The sequence below is a fragment of the Ptychodera flava genome, chromosome 1 (assembly GCF_041260155.1).
Source record: "Ptychodera flava strain L36383 chromosome 1, AS_Pfla_20210202, whole genome shotgun sequence".
In the NCBI taxonomy this organism is placed as follows: Eukaryota; Metazoa; Hemichordata; class Enteropneusta; family Ptychoderidae; genus Ptychodera; species Ptychodera flava.
The window spans coordinates 51,847,331-51,864,688 of NC_091928.1; the positions used below are offsets into that span (position 1 = coordinate 51,847,331).

Here is a 17,358-nt window from a genome sequence, read left to right on the forward strand (position 1 = left end):
TGACAATGTTTTCACGTGCAAAGTATCAAAGATAGAGTACATATCAACAGACAGTTTGCATTTCATATTTAAGAAACATTAATATATTACTCCTGCTGATTGTCTTTAAAGAGTTATGTTTATATTTAGAATTTTAGGACTGCCCTTTACTATGCAACACAATCTAAAGATGTGGATACAGTGCGGGAATTACGCGTAGCAGGAGCCGGATTTTTTGAAACTGAAAATGTAAGTATTAAAAAAGGAGAACAGCACAACCGTGAAGTTGCGCATATCCTATTATGACATCATTTACACTCTTTCACCATTGCCAAAAATTTAAAGCATTTCTTTAATGCTTAAGATTCTACACATAAGCTTCGTTCAACTGAAATTTTGAAGTTATGATCTGAATGCTAAGGGATTTTTAAAAATGCACCTATGTTAAGAAATATACATATGCAGCACTTACAGGTAGAACATGTTTAGATATTTTTGGTGAACAATATTTGGGAAACAGGAGTTCAATTAAAGGAGATCAATAATCAGTTATAAGCTATTTGTATGAAGTCTTTATCAAACTAAATGCTATAAAATGTGAGCCTTGCAGTCGAGCGTTTTACCTAAAAATATTCTTTAAAGCAATTCGATTAAAATATTGAGTGGAGACGCTTCTTTCTGAATCAAATAAGAAACTCTCATTTTTAAATATAACCCGAGGGGCTTGTTTATTAGAACTTACTCTATTAAAATAATAGGCGATGTTGTTTTGTGTTGTGTTCTTGTATTATTCTAAGAATTCTAAGGATTGGAATTTGGGCGAGCGGTTTTGACTGTGATGTCTTCGTTAGATGACCTGGTGACGTTCGTTGTTTACTGAATTTTCCTCCCTTTGTTGATAGCGCTACTGATGGACAGAATTGTCCCTGGGGCTGCCATTCGCCTGGTCAAGCGATGTAGTCATTGCTCTGATAAATTTTGTGTGTGATGTGTGATAGTGAGTATCTGAGTGCGAGTGCTTCATTTACTCTACATCGCATGGGGGTATCTTTTACTAAAATTGTAACAACTTTGGCCGAGCGGTTTTCACTGTAGTGCCTTACCTTGGTGACTAGGTGCCGAACTTTGTAAGTTCGAATCCGATCGAAAATCTACTGAATTATATGTAGATTCAGAAAATAATTTACCTGTTTGCAGTACTTAATGGCAATCCTTTCTTTCGTTTTACATATAAAGAGCATAGTAATGGTGTTAGTTTAAGCTGATTATATGTTTTAGGAGTGAAATAGCAGCAAAAAAGTGTGCAGGTCCACAAGAGCATATGGCATCTGGTCTAACCTATGAGTACTAGAATATCGATTAAAAACCTCCATAAGAATTTTGCTTGCATGTAAATTGAACATCTGAAGAAAACTTTTACTTGTGTTTGTCTTTTTTGGAAAGGTTCAATTCAACATAAAGAATAAAATGCTACTCTTCACATAATGCTGTAACTGTAAAGAAATCTACATGCAGATGGGCCAGATTCCACCATGTTCATTATTGACAATGTAACATGCATTTGACAAATGAGACACTCAAGGGTGACAGTATGTAGAGTGAATGGTACATAAAGCTAAGACAAGATAACAAGTAACGCTTTAACGAAAATAATTTCAAATACAATATCGTGATATCATGATGAAATTTTCCAATATTTCTCACAACAGCCACAAACACCTGAGAAGAATATGCAAGGTCTTGATGGCCAAAAAATGAATATATATGTTGCAGCAGCCAAGTACAAGGATAAAGACATGGTTACAATTTTAAAAAAGGCGGGAGAAAACATTGATATAAAGGACAAAGTAAGGACATTGACTATGCTATACTTAGTACAGGATATATGTGTACAAATACTGTACGTGCCAATTTTTTTTCTAAAGCTCATACAAAGCTCTGTTTGCATCTCACAATGTCTCGTTACATCTACTTAAAGGTTATGTTTTACAACATTTAAATTTCTATCAAAAAAGTGGAACACATCACACAAAGGACATTTTACAATGCGCCCAGTTGCTGCCCTTCTACACACGCCCTAGTGACGAGTATTTTTGACAAGGTTTCAAACATTTAGTTTTCAAACATTAATTTGTTATATGTTTGTTACATGTATGTATGTTACATGTATGTTTGTTATATGTTAGCCCTTTTTGTCAACTATCAACACACGCCATAATTTGTTGATATCTATGGGTGATGCACAACTGAGTTCCCCTTCGATTCTACTAACTTACTCTTAACGATTTTCTCTGATCTCGTTTTGCCCCAGCCCGGCAAAAGCACTTCCCTAGCATTTAATACCTAAAGTACAACTGCTAAGACCTGGTTCAACTATCTTCCTACTTTTAGAAGAAACATAGAAACGTTAATGTTCCTCGTTTCATAATGTTTAATGGAAGACTGAATGAGAAGCACACCCTTGTATTACTATGGCAGTTAACCCAAATCAAGTTTACTTCTGAACTAGCTTCAATGTAAAAGAAGAGTTGACATATCGCAACGCAAATCATGATCTGAAAACATTGCTATCGGATATACTCTCAAAATACGGGAATGAATTACCATCCTAGTAACTAATATGCGGCATTATTTGTGTACTCATAACACATTACTAATGAATTATCACTCTACTCACAGAATTCATATAATCAATTCATTCTAGGATGGAATGACTGCATTACATCACACATGTAGTAAGGGACTCGTTGACGCAGCAAAAATATTGTTGGAGTGTGGAGCAAATAACTTTGAGAATGACAAGGTAATATATAATATGTTGAAGAGTGCAGATCCTCACATGAACCAGCATAAATATTATTTAATGATGTCACTGCTGTCCGTTGAAATAGTCGATGATTTAACAATTACGTACGTGTAAATGTATTTATGCAAAACTGAATTATACGTATCAGTATTATTTCCAGGTTTATGCATCATGATAAAGTAAACGTCCTTTTTTCACATCCTCTATTGTGCAAAGATTGTAAACAATATGATTCTACGTTACGTGGGTGACAAGTCACGACATTCAAAGTATAATTGTGATTCGGCCCATTCGAAGAAAAGATTATGTCAAATTAGTCAAATTTTAAAATTAAAACAATTAAAATATAAATGCGCTTCTCAAAATTAGTCAAATTTTAAAATTAAAACAATTAAAATATAAATGCGCTTCTCAACTTAAGAACATTACTTTATGATAAATTTCAACTTTTAGGTTTGTTTCTATGTTAGCTTTCTTCTTTTTTTACATGTGGTTTAATTATTATTTCACCGAGTTGTAATCTTTTCGTATTGTTACATTTCTAATGTACTGAACAGACGGCTGAGACAAGGTTGTATAGTGGTATTTAAACAAGAAATATTATTATCATTATTATTATTATTGTTGCTGTTGTTGTTGTTGCTTCTGCTGTTACTGCTGTTGTTGTTGCTGTTGTTTTTTGTGTTGTTGTTGTTTATATTCGTACAATAACTAACAAGGCTATATTTCAGATTGTTAATTTTAATGTTTTTGTGCATATTTATCGCGGAGATATAACATTTTTTTTTCTCTCAATACCAGGATGGAAAACATCCTCTACATCATGCTGTGTTCGGACGTAACAATGATCTGGTGTCTCTTATTTGTGAAAAATCAGCAGCATTGGACCACAATGATGAGGTAGATTACAGAAATCGGTTCTTTTGCCTTACGCATTCCTTTGAATGCACAGAGTGACATAGCATGTTCTCTTTGAAAACTGCTGATCTATCATTCACTATGTCTATAGGGTAGGTCGGCAAGGTCACTGAACACTTGCGAAAGGAAAAGTAGAAATACTAGGGTATATTTTTCTTAGCTTGCTATTGATGAAGGAATATTGACAAGTTACTGAACCTATCTCAGATCTATCCATTTTCATATTGCTATGATTTCAAGCAATAAAATATTGCCAAACACTCGAATGTAGACAGTTTTGTGTCATTGTAACAAAGATAACGAGGCGGAACACTCATTACATTAAATTAATCTCAGGCTTCTAAAAGAACGCGTTACCGGTAATTATATGCAGTCACGCTCCATTTATTAAGAGACGAAGTAGTGATAGGCTATTGTAATTTTACCAGCAAGGATGTCCGACTTACAGTATTACAAAATTGGAAATGGTACACCGAAATACTGCGGTCATAAACTCTTTATTTGTGCTATTCGCAATAATTATTAATGATTTGATTTCACTAACAAATGACATTTCAAATAAAACAATTCTGTTTTCTTATTTGTTACACCTTAATCTTGCCATAACCCCCATAAGGCCTCATTTTGTCACGTATCTTTTATTATTAAACAGGGCATAACCATTACCAGATGTTGAGACAATATGGTAGATTGAAACATGTCCTTATATAATGCAAATGATTTGAGTGCAAAAAAGGTGTTTCCTTCCATTTCCCTTCTCATAAGATTAACAAAATCATAATGATTTGGTGTCAACTTTATAATTTCTTCTAATTAACAGAGCGGAAAAACAGCCTTACACTATGCTGCAGTAGACTGTCAAATGGAAATCGTCGAAAACCTGTTACGGAATGGGGCAAATAAAAATTCTGTGACTAAGGTATAGTATTTCTGAGTTTAATGTTAAAATGCGCCTTCTACCATCTTACCGACAAATTTTTAGTTTGGCTATTGTGACATCAGATGTGCATGTATAAAATTATTTCAGTATTTCTTTACAATTCAAGATAAACATAGAAGGTAGCTAGTGCTCAAAAGATCAATGCCATATTAGTGTGATGGAATTTACACCTGAAGTTAACAATCACAATTTTTTGCAAAATAGCCTCATATACATTCATGTGGCAAATATCCCTATATTTTTATAAATCAAACGCCGTAAACTCAAACAAATATCTTTTGAAATACACTTTTGAATAAGGAAAGCTCTATTAAACGTGGAGTGAAATATCACTGTATTTAGACCAAATTTTCGAGCTCCTCATTTTCGAAAATTAACTTTCAGCTAATGTGTATAATTGACACCAATTTAGTCACACTTCCTTCAGATAAATTATAATTTATCATTAATCAAATGCGGCATACGGAATATTTTACTGACTTTTATGCTTACTTTATGACAGTAAAGATTGTTATCATTAAGAAAGGCAAGAAAGTTTTTGAAATTCAATGATAATAGTTTGTCCATTGTCTTCGGCAATGTATGTCCTTCAATGCTGGGCGAAAAAATATTTTGTTACACTGTAGCTCTGTTGTGTCAGCAAATTGAAAAGCAGGAAATCTACATTAACATAAATCACCATTCACCCTGATGATGGTAATGATGACTAGAGGTATTAATTGCCAAAAGCTTATATTTGTTAGCCTATAGCATTGATTACCTTACTCAGCACTTACGGTAGCCTTAATCTTTTGCTTCAGAATAGTGTAAATAGATATATAACACTTTGACCACCTTTTATGTCGTACCTATATTAAAGTTTGTACATTTAGAATTGTCCATCATGCTGTTTTTTTATATAGAAGGGCAATATTATTATTAAGAAACATTAAGAAACATCATCCTCATGTCCCTGGTAAGCTGGGTGCTGTAACCTCCACAAATGTAAAAATCTCCATAAATGTAACATCAACCATGAATGTAATAAAATGTACCCATAAATGTATTATCGGCCATAAATGTAACAAAAATTAACCGTAAATGTAATAAAAACACCAACCATAGTTGTAATAAATTGTGACCATAAATGAATTACAAAATCACCCATAAATGTAATGCTTGTTAATCACAAATGTAATAAATCTACTTTCTCATCGCGATTTAAGAATTAGCCCTTCGACATTTATCTATGTTATAAAGGAAAGCAGCTCCACACATTGCTCATGTCTTAGTTGTTTGCGGTTAGTGTTTTTGGTGTATTTTGAAAGTGTATTTTGCGTTTGACTGTTTTTTTGTATATATAGAGCTGATTAGACACGGCGAGACACCGCTTGAATCTGCATGTAAGTACAGTCTCTACTCCAGAGTGGAGAGACTGTATAACACTGTAATCCTTTAACGCTGGTTTTTTTTTAATTTGCCATACTTTCTTCATCAGTCGCCACGTATTCATCTTCAGTGAATAAACTGTGAGGAATACGTGATAGATTGTCCGTCTTCCTACTGGAGGTTTGTTCCTTCGCTGGGGTGCTGGGATGTCTAATTTTGTTCTTCTGTGTCCAAGTTAGTTTTCGTATCGTGTTTATGAGATTGAAATATAGATATATTCTTGTCGACATGTTTTGTATCGTACGTTCCTGTTATAAGGTTGTATGTTTCTCTGTTGATGCTAGTATGTCGTCTTTTGTAAACTTTATATGGTATCACTGAATCACGAGCTATTTTACGCTTCTTCATTATGTCATCATCAGTGTCTAGAACTGCTATTCCACTTCCTTTCACGGTTTGGTCGGTACCTCGCCGTTTTCTTATAGTGTTCTCAATGTATTCTATTCAATCTGTGTCTCGGGACGGAAATCTAGCTTCAGGAAAGTAAGCAATAACATTATACTAGTCTTACTCAGGGCATTGATAAACCAATTATCGTATATACAAGTTCAAGTTTATTACATTTATGGTTGAGTTTTATAACATTTATGGTTAATTTCTTTATTAAATTTTTGTGGTTCAGGGTTGTTACATTAATGGTTGTCTGTTTTATTACATTTGCGGTTGATTTTATTACAATTGTGGTTAATATTATATTTATGGGGGTTACAGTCTGTGAGAACACCATACTGTAAATTAAAATGCCAAGGATAGAACACCAATTACACTCCTTTTGTAACACTTTTTGAACGCGTTTAGATGTTCAGAAATTGAACATGGCAAAATGCATCATAACTTGAACATATCACATTCTGATAATTCCTAGGAACCTATATACCAAATATCGAAGCTACAAGCAGTTTTTGTGAAAAAAGGTGACAAAAAATGGCAAACATTGTCTTAAAAATGCAAATTGTCATATTTTTGCGTAATTTGAACAATCTGAAAAAGATTACCCCTAGTGACCTATATTCTAAACATCTAAGCTGTCCAAGAAACGGTTTTGAAGGAGATTTTTAAGTTTTTAGGATAAAAAATGACAAACATTGCCACGATAAATACAAATTTGAAGATTTCATCACAACTAGCACAAATTTTACCGAGGTAATTCTTAGTGACCTATTTGCCAAATAGTGACGCCGTCGAACCGCCATAAAAGGAGAAGAAAATTTTTGCCAAGAAATATCAAAATTAACCCCAAAAATACAAATTTGCATACTTCATCAGAATTTGATTATATCTGATTAGGGAAATCCCTGTGGACCTGTACTCCAAATATTAAAGGACCGGTACCGAAGAAGCTTTCGATGTAAAAATTTGAGGACGATGCCAAACATCCACCTAGTACTAGATAAGCTCTGCATCGCTGACAGTGAAGCTAAAACAGATGCTAGTCCAGAACAAAAAATAATTTTGATATATATACAATACAAAATAAAATTAGGTTGGTAGCACGATACGATCATCCTATTGTTACTGGAGCATAAATTTCCAAAGACGTGTAGATCCGGGCATTGTGGACACCGATCTATTTCACGCCGATTGGAAGTTCTACGGCCTGCCGCCCTTCATCAGATGCAATGATGCATGAACAATTGAAGCAGAAAGAGACAGAAAAATTAGAGTGAAAATTTCAAATTACGCCCCTTTACGCACAAGTTTAACAGTAGAGGCAGTTAATATAAGCCAAAGTGGCTAGTATTCAATGTGGTAATATCTTAAGTAACTTAAGGTTTCAGAGATTATCAACAATTAGCTATGTACATGTATAAAGATGTAGCATCTATAAAAACCGTTACCCATTCTCCATACTTTTGCAAATATACAATAATTATGACCAACTGTCAAATACACGACTGTCAAATACAGAATGCTGAACGACATGTTTTGACCCCGAAATATTCATTTTGTCATTATTCATCATAATTATGTAGAAAGATGTAACGAGAACCAGAAAAGATCATACAACAAGGGTTTGCAAAATAATCAGCTGAGTAAATAATATATGTTGCTTTAGAATATCGATGTGTGTAATTCAGCATCAATGATTCTAATAACAAATGTCGAGATTATATATAAAGTTGTTTGCAGTATAATTATCGTCATTTTATGTTAAAAGGAGGGACACACGCCTTTATATCTTGTCCTGGATGACATCGAAACAGACAAAGGGAAAAAAATAAGGATGGCTCATTTTTTACTCGAAGAATATAAAGCTAAAGTACATGGCGATGAAGATGTAAGTATTGATGCCTTCTATCTTGTTCTTCTGATATAAGAAAATTTACAACAAGTATGCAAGACTGCAGTGGAATTCGTGACTATTCTATTGTCTTTAATATCTTCTTCTGCAATTAATACACTGTGCTGTTAATTAAAAATAGATTTACACGAATTATGTTCTTGTGTTTTGTTTGTGCTCTTGGGTACCATTTCATTTCCATAAACCTTTATTCCGGCTTTACATTTGGTTTGAATTCCATTATTGCACTGGGGAATAGAATGACGGTAGAGTTCAACAGAACACAAAATGTTTAAATACACTTAGTCAATAAATGTTTTAGGTCTTGTCTACTTCAAGCAGATGCAGAGTTAACTTTATGTCTCAGCTCGAGAACATTGCAATTATTTGACTTGTTATACACTCGAGACACGTTCCTGTGCAATGCTAGAATGGGAAAAGACGCCGCAGATTTGTGTAACAATTTGCCGTATCACGCCCAGGCACATGTTGCCCAAATATAGGCAACGTGTGCATTTCAGACCAAGCTTCATTCGGGTAACTATGTACGCTGCAATCAGCAAAAGTTCCATTCGTAAACAAAGCAACCGTGAGATTCGAACGTCTCCTCCGTTCTGGTCATACCGGGTTTTATCATACATGCTGTGACTGTATTGCCATTCTCCTATTGTTTTAAGGGCACTGATATGAGTCCTTATTTTAACAAGTTAAAATACGAATTATATTTCCACTATAACCGCAACTATTTACAGCTACGGGTACGCGTGACCTTCGAATACGGTGGTATACATGTACAAAAAACAGCTGAGTGAATAGGACTTGTGACACTCCGAAACGTCATTGATAATTATGGGCAAAAGTTTGTTGAATGCATTCAGATCATGGGCATTGCAGTTAGGTACAATACAGTGTTACCAAAAATAAACAAGCAAACGAAAATTTGTACGTATTAAAACCGAAACCTTTCATTATTGACATGGTTCCCCCGCTACTGTCTATGGCCCAGATGGTGTATTTTTATGTCGTCTACGCTGCTGAAGATTACGGTCCCGATCGATCGGCAGTGCATCATGACAGAACCAGTATATGACAAGTTTCCTGTTGACTACTTTAAATATCTAGTTAGTGAATGATACCGTGTATAGGCATAAATGAGCCACAAAAATCCAATAATACTGAATACTCGCGACAGAAAAGGTGCACATATTATATTTCCGATTTGTACATGGAGATTCACAGGTCATGATCGTGTTCCTGGCGGGTTTCGGATACGCCAAAGAAAGTCAAACTTTCGTTTAGGTTGTTAAAACAAGTTTAGTTTTATTTAGGCGTACCAGTAACGGAAATATACTTGCAGACGATTAAAATACCTTTGAAATGTTTTATTTCGTATACCGTATGCCGTTTTCTCGTGATGTGTCCGCAATTTGACTCGTTACTGTGCAACTCGTCAAAATACGGACACATCACTCGAATACGACGCGGTATCGCCCAAACTTCGTGTAATAACCCCTAACTATTTCTTAGGGTTTTATATTAAAATCCCGTGTTGACTGAGCCATTATCGATGATGTCTGCGTTTTTGAAACATATGGAATTGAACTGAATATAAATAAGATCAAGTGCGAGTGTGCAACAGATAGTAGTCGGCCTAGCCACTACCTGTCGCTGAGCTTCAAGTACACGATCATTTCATCGCGATGTCCTCGTAAAATTAATGGCACAACATTTCTTTCAATCGAGTGTTTTACTGATGATCGCATCTCCCTGCCGAAGCAATAACATTTACGATCAGTTACAACACGCCGTAATTATTTGACCTCGATTTACGCCTCATTGCTCTGAAAGTTCCACAGGTAAACAAAAGACTTTACGATGAATATCATTAGGCGACGTGATATGACCATCGCTTTTCAAAAATATTTTCAAAAATGGCGATTAATGTTTGACATTGCATGAACGGCTATCATTCCAAAGGTATACGATAAACCTTTACGGCCCTGATACAGTTTTTGCGAACCTCGGTCGTATGGCGTACGGGTCCTCGCTTGCTCGGGCCCTTCAGCCGTACAACCTCGGTCCGCAAACACCGTATCAGGCCGCAAAGATTATCACATTTCATATGGTCATAGTATATTAATGTGGAATGTTATATTATCTGATGCAGCAAAAAGTGTTACTTTTATTATATGAAAAGTTACTGATGTTATATTATCTGATGCCACAAAAAGTGTTACTTTTGTCTTTTTTTTTATTTCCAGGACACCTTACTACACTACTATTGGGCTGCTCAGAATGATGCAGAAAATATCCTTAGTGCTCTTGAAGAGGCAGGAGAAAATATTAATGAACTACACATGGTATTTGCAATTTAAAGCTACTAATGTCTGAATAAGCATAACCACATATTCGTGTCAGTTATCAGTGAGTCAACTTTGAAAATATGTAAATTACACTTAGTGTATGTGTGACCCCAAGGAACCCAAAATAGGCAGCAGAGACTTAAAAACGGTATGAATAGTTTTGATTTCAATTCCATCTGTAAGCAGTAACAAGTGTACAACCAGCATGTTTCCATTTCAACAGACAATATAGGCCTAAACTTGAGCGACCATACAAAAACATTGTATACAACATCAGGGGACTGGTCCATGCTTAGACTCCAGTAAATATCATTCAAATTTAAAGTCCAAAATCACTGACATAGCAGAGGTTTTCTCGACATTCACAGATGATTGTACATTTGTCCATCCTGTACAATAAATTGCATAGAATGTATTTGGTGGTAACTCACTAACCTTTTATATATGCTCAGAATGATACCCAAACAACTTTCGTTATACTTCACGAACTTAACTTTACCTAGTAATATCCGGCTAAACTGTAGAAAGTACATAATAAAACGATAATGACTTCAGCATGCAATATGGCGTCCATATACTATATAAAAATCATGCACGAACAACCAGTGCGGCTTTATGGTCGCTAACGCTGTTACGTGAGAATAAACAGTGAACTCAGCGATTTCCGTAAAAACGAAATTTATTTTTTAAACATAAAGTTAATCACTTAGTCAAGGGATTAAGTACAAACTAGAGACGTTTACAGGCTACTTATTTCAGCTGGGCCTGGATCAGTTCTTTCACCTGTTGTTGTCGTGACGGCTGGAGGTGTGAAAACTTAGACTCAAGATTCTCCAGGATTCCTGAATTCTACAGTTTGATCCATCCCAGCTTTGAATCTATAGTATTTTCACTCAAGTCAGTTTCACCATCGCTAGCTTGATAATGGTTTTAACTGACTTGCACTGTCCGGTTGTATTACAGAAGAGTTATTCCTATCCAAGTTGGTTAAGCATATTTATGGCATAATTGTTTTTGTTTCTGCCCGTCAAATGTTAATAAGATGTAATTTAGATAGCTTAATTTCTTATCAGTTAGACCGGGAACAATATAACGAGCATGGAGTGATTTGCTAGCAACCGGAAGAAGAACAAGAACTTTTTGACCAGTTCACACTTCCGTTTTGAGGTGTTTTTATCATATTTGACTTTCATAGACCGTTGAGATGACTAAAGGTTTTCTCTGGTTAATTCACATGCCTTGGAAAGTCTTGTACGTAATTCTGACACATATTGCAAAATACTCAGACATGCATTGTTGTCCGATGCAAATTTTTAAAGAGCTTAAGTAAGCCACACGCTGTATGTCCATATACAAGCTCAAATGGGCTAAAACCAAGAGACTCTTGAATTGACTTTCTAACAGCAAAAAGGGCAGAAAATGAATTCCTTCATCCCAGTGCTTCTCTGTGTCAAAAATGTAGGTCTTATTTTTCAAAGTTTAATGAAATCGCTCGAGAGCACCCTGGCTTGCTCGGTGATGGGCGGAGGACCTATACTATTTAATGCCTAGCTAATTCACAACTTGTTGAAAAATTCCAGACATAAAGTTGGAGGCTCGATCAGACTTGGCTAGAACTCTTACTATAGTCTTTGCCTTTAGGTTTCTCAGTGGTATGGCTTCTGGGAACCGAGTAGATGCACACATTATTGTCAACATGTACTCATTTCCTGATCTAGTTTTCTGTAGGGGCCCAACATAGTCTATGAGTATCCTACTAAACGCTTCTTGAAATGCAGGAATTGTCTGTAGCGTTTCGAATGGTCTGATTTGGTTTTCCTACCGCCTGACATGTGTGACAAGTTTTACAGAAATGTGCTACATCCTGCCTTAGATTAGGCCAATAAAAAGGACTGAAGATTTTATGATAGGTCTTCCTGACTCCTAAATGACTAGCCCGGGAGGTTTCGTGGGCCAGGCGCAATATTCCAGCACGATAGGACTTTGGAACCGCAATGTGATGTTTTATAGCCCAATCGCCATCAACCAAGACATCCGGAGGTCTCACTTTGCTCATGAGAATACCAGAATTTGTAGAATAACAAACAAGACTATCTGAAGTTTCAACTTCGTCAACGATCCTGTCAAACAAACACAAATGTCTGGGTCTTTGTGTTGTTCTGCAATGATATTTGATCTAGAAAATGTCTGACCATGGTCAATAGAAGTTTTACTGGAAATTTCGAATTCACTAGCGGGGGTTTCATTAAGATTTAAAGTAGGGGGCCAGAATGAAAAAGTAGGTGGCTTGCAGCTGCCATGACCACAAAGCGGTGGTAGTGGGGGGAGGGTCCGGAAGAGGGTATTTCCCCTCCCGGCCGAAGGCCGGAAACCCTGAAAAATTAGTTAAAATTCACTTTTTACAGCTCACAGTCACTTGAATTTCTAGTATTTTCAGGAGAATTGTCAGCAGTGTTCCAGGGCAATTTGTGTTCATATCATAAAGCCATTTTCCCTGGAGATTTGAGGCCTAAATATGATAATTCATAATTAAAAATGATAAAATGAGGTAGTGTTGACGATATTTTGAACAAAGAAAACTGAAGTTTTAGAACTTAAGAACCTCTATGCTTTTAGGAGGGAAACTATAATAATTTACTATTATTAATGTTGGCACCCCAATTAATTTGTCAAGGTGGACCACTACCTCTAATGAAATGGTGCCAGTCACACCTTAGAGAGGTTACAAGTAGAACACATGAACTGGTGAAATACCCCCGAAATTTTCTGGTAAAGGGGGAAAATCCCCCTTGTTGATGCCATCCTGGATGAAACAGTCATATTTTAAGCACAGTAAATGAGAAACTTTTCATCAATGTATAATAATCGCAATCATACCAATCCATAATCCAATAACACTAGGTCAAAATTTGTAAGACAATAGTTGTAAACATAGACACAAAATAGCACAGAACAGACAGTAAATAGACGGTCCACAAACAAAGTCAAATTCATGAAAGAAAGATATATGGACCTCTGGTCAAAAGACAAGAAGTGATGTCAGGTGTTTCGAAAATAGTAAGCGCATCCTGCCCCACATGTGGCACCCGCCATATATCAATCTGTAAGTCAGATGGGTAGTGGTCACTAACTAAGGTCCCATGTCACCGATGCCATCAGTGATTATTTGTCGAAGAGAGATATTGTATTTTATCTACCAGCTTGCGATACCTGCCAAAAAAGCGTTTGAATGTAGAGACAAGTCTTGCTCTGGTGTAACCTTGATTTTTCAGTTTGTAAGAGAGATGGCCATGTCTCTCTACAAAATCACCATATGAACTGCATGCTCTTGCATATCGAATAAGCTTGGAAATGTATACCCCATAAGCAGGTGAGAGTGGAATATTACTGATGAGGTGTGGAAAATTTATTATACTAAAGTTGAAATCATCTCTCTTGTCATATAGCCTAGTAGAAAGGTGACCATTAGAGTCAAATTCAAGTAAAATGTCCAGATATGAAGCAGAAGAGGCCGTTTCTGTAGTTTCTTTAATCTCCAATTCTGGAGGATAAATCATAGCGAGATATTTACTGAATTCAGAGTTATTCAATGAAATAACATCGTCTATGTATCTAAATGTAACGTTGAAAGTACGAGCTACAGAGACCTTTTCTGCTTGATAAGGTTCAGGATAAATTCTGTCTCGTATGAGAACAGAAATAAGTCGGCAAGTAAGGGAGCACAGTTAGTGCCCATAGGAATTCCTATACACTGTTGGAAAATGTGTCCTCCAAATTCAACAAATATGTTGTCAATGAGGAAATCAAGCATACTGATAATGTCTTTCTCGGTATAAAACACTTTAGCGTTAGTAATATTTTTAACAAAATATGTAGAATTATACCCTAATACCACATATTTGTAACGGCGTGAACCGTTTTTGTAGAAAAATGCCTGGTTGATGATGTTTTTCAAGCGTTCTTTCAATTTATCATGTGGTATTGTGGTATACAATGTGGAAAAATCGAAAGATTTAATAGATGGTTTTTTTAAACAGATCTTGATTTCAAATTTTCCAGGAGTTCCTTCGAATTTTTTAATATTCACATTTGATTTATACCACTCCGAGAAAAGACAACATCACAGTATGCTTGAAGTCCCCGTTTAACAGTACAAATAACAGAAGTCAGTATCTTCGATAACTCTGTTGTTGAATAATGTCATGCATAAAATTAAGAACCCTGATGTTTGGTATGGAAATCTGTACATGAAGAATTTTTATACCACTAGGGAGGTAAGAAGGATAATTTATTTAACAACAATGATAAAATGACAATCATTACCATATTTCACTAATAGAATCAAAGACCCTCAAGGTTATGCAAAGTAAGAACCTTGATATAGGATATGGAACTTTGTACGTTCAGAAGCTCACATTTGGATTTAACCTGACGATCACTTTTGAAGTGAATTTAGAGGTCTAATCGTATTTTAACTACTCTGGGCGACATTCTCATTGGCGTCGATAGACCCATAAGCAGTACAATATCATACGTCCAGCTGGTTATATACGGTACCTTGACATCTACGCCTACACACGCAATTGTGCAGTACCTTAGTCCAAGCTTGGCGGTACTCTAAGTTTGGATGAAGGTTGGCCAATGCTCTTCGGCCAAGCTTGTTGTCGGTAAAGATTAATCCAATCTTGTTTGCAAATCTTGTGATAAGGATTGTGTCCAAAACTTGGAACAGTGTTATTACCAAATCTTAAATCAAGCCTACCTGGATTAAGCTTCAGTGAAGCTTGGCATTTTAAACTTCACCTAGGACAAACAACGGAGCTTTACATATGGCCGGGAAAACGCAGACACGCATTTTGGTCTATATCGCGTTGTATTCGAGTGATGTGTCCAAAATAAAGGTTAGTTGCCTAAGGTTCAACAAAGGTTTGCAAGAATAAGCTTCAACGCATCTTGGGCGAACCAGTCTTAAATTAAGGTCGGCACGCAAACCATTGTACTGAGCTTCGGCGCCAAGCTTCATATAAGCTTATTGGTTACAAGTGTATTTGCAACGACCTTGTCCCTAGCAAGGTCGTTTCCAAAGAGAAGGTGAATCCCTTCGAAAGGCTAAAGAGGCCTTAAGCCTAAAGACACAAGTCCCGAAACAAAGTCCAAAGACAAATAGGCATTATTCAGAGGAACAGGAATGTATTCATTACAATCTACCCACTTGACAGGAACTTTAGATCCTGAAAATAACTTTTCAGCTTAAAATCTTGAATACGCCTCTCCTGTCTGGTCTCAAAACCAAAGGTATCTCGTTAAAAAACTTTAAGCTGTTCCGATAAAGTTTATTAAATTTCTCTGTTTTATTCAAAGTATTCCCTTAAAACAATATGAACAGAAAATGTAAATATTTCCACCTCCCCAGCTAAACTCCCGTCGCAAGGCCGCAGACCGTAACTTTCTGCACAAATGTGTCTATTCTGAGATTTATTATTCCCATCTTGTAGAACAGATAAAATTACAACTTTCCAGACACTTCGTTACTCTGAATCTTTTTAACCTGCGAGAGCTCGCCAAAATGTTAGGAAGTTTTCTTTTCTTTCAGGATCCTTGTCTTTTTATGATGATCTAATATATAAAAAAAATTGGCTGACATCTTCACCAACAGGTCTGTCTACCTTCAGACTGTCAAAGATATTTTGAACAGATAATATGCGTAAGTGAGTTTTATGTTTGTATCAAATTTTTAGCTTAACTTTTATTGTCAGACCAGGCATTTTGCCTGTTGATTCTGAATAAATAAAAAAAATCCCAACGGACAAAATCCGAGTGACTTATACAGTGGGCTCCCTCCGCCCGTGAGTATTTCAGTGGGAGGAACGCGATGATTTGTGTTCCTGCGGTTTTCATATGAAACATGTGCGTAGGGTGATCGCGATGTGTTGGGTACGTGCGATACAGGGGAGTTTCATCTGGAATCACAAACTTTGTTTTCTTGTTTGATCTGAATTGATGACATGATGTTTGTATTTACTTATCTATTCATAAGATGATATCATTGTATTTTGCATATTGGGAAAGTTATTTCTCGAACCCCCTCCCCGAGATGTTCATAAAACTCGCATGGTGAGTGCACTCAATCTTACTATAGACAAGAGTCAACACGATCACATCCTGTAATATCGCCGAAAACGCGCAAAAATATGAGCTGTATGTCGAGCCAATGTGACAAAATGTGACCGATGTTGCATTAGGAATTCTTCAAGACGCAATTGAGCCGGCCTTTCACTTCGCTTGTCATATCAATTTCCTGGTCTCTGCGCTGATGTACACATAACGCTTTCAGTCCTTTCCATTCAATTTCTGGACTTGCTCCTTCACCCGAGCAATGAGTGGGGAGGCTATATTTGTTATAGCTTTAGCCTGTCCTCTTACGTGTCAGAAGTGGGGATAATCGAAACAATGTGGGCCGACTTCGTACATTGGTGACTTACCACTGCCAGTTGGTGAGCAGGCGAACACACCTTTTTCCTGAATGTAACATGTGGGGCAGGATGCGCTTACTATTTTCGGAACACCTGATATCACTTCTAGGTCTTCTGGCCAGAGGTCCATATAGCTTTCTTTCAAGAATATGACTTTGTTTGTGTGCCGT

The 17,358-nt window shown here is 36.2% G+C and overlaps 1 protein-coding gene across 1 annotated transcript in view; it reads left to right on the plus strand.

Annotated features, from left to right (window-relative positions):
• LOC139145636 (ankyrin-3-like) overlaps positions 1 to 17,358 on the plus strand; it is a 64,899-nt gene that overhangs the window by 44,566 nt on the left and 2,975 nt on the right. The window contains exons 22-28 of the mRNA XM_070716914.1: positions 130 to 228; positions 1,689 to 1,826; positions 2,684 to 2,782; positions 3,587 to 3,685; positions 4,524 to 4,622; positions 8,230 to 8,349; positions 10,614 to 10,712. Coding sequence (XP_070573015.1) covers positions 130 to 228; positions 1,689 to 1,826; positions 2,684 to 2,782; positions 3,587 to 3,685; positions 4,524 to 4,622; positions 8,230 to 8,349; positions 10,614 to 10,712 — 753 coding nt within the window. The remainder of the gene's footprint in view (positions 1 to 129; positions 229 to 1,688; positions 1,827 to 2,683; positions 2,783 to 3,586; positions 3,686 to 4,523; positions 4,623 to 8,229; positions 8,350 to 10,613; positions 10,713 to 17,358) is intronic.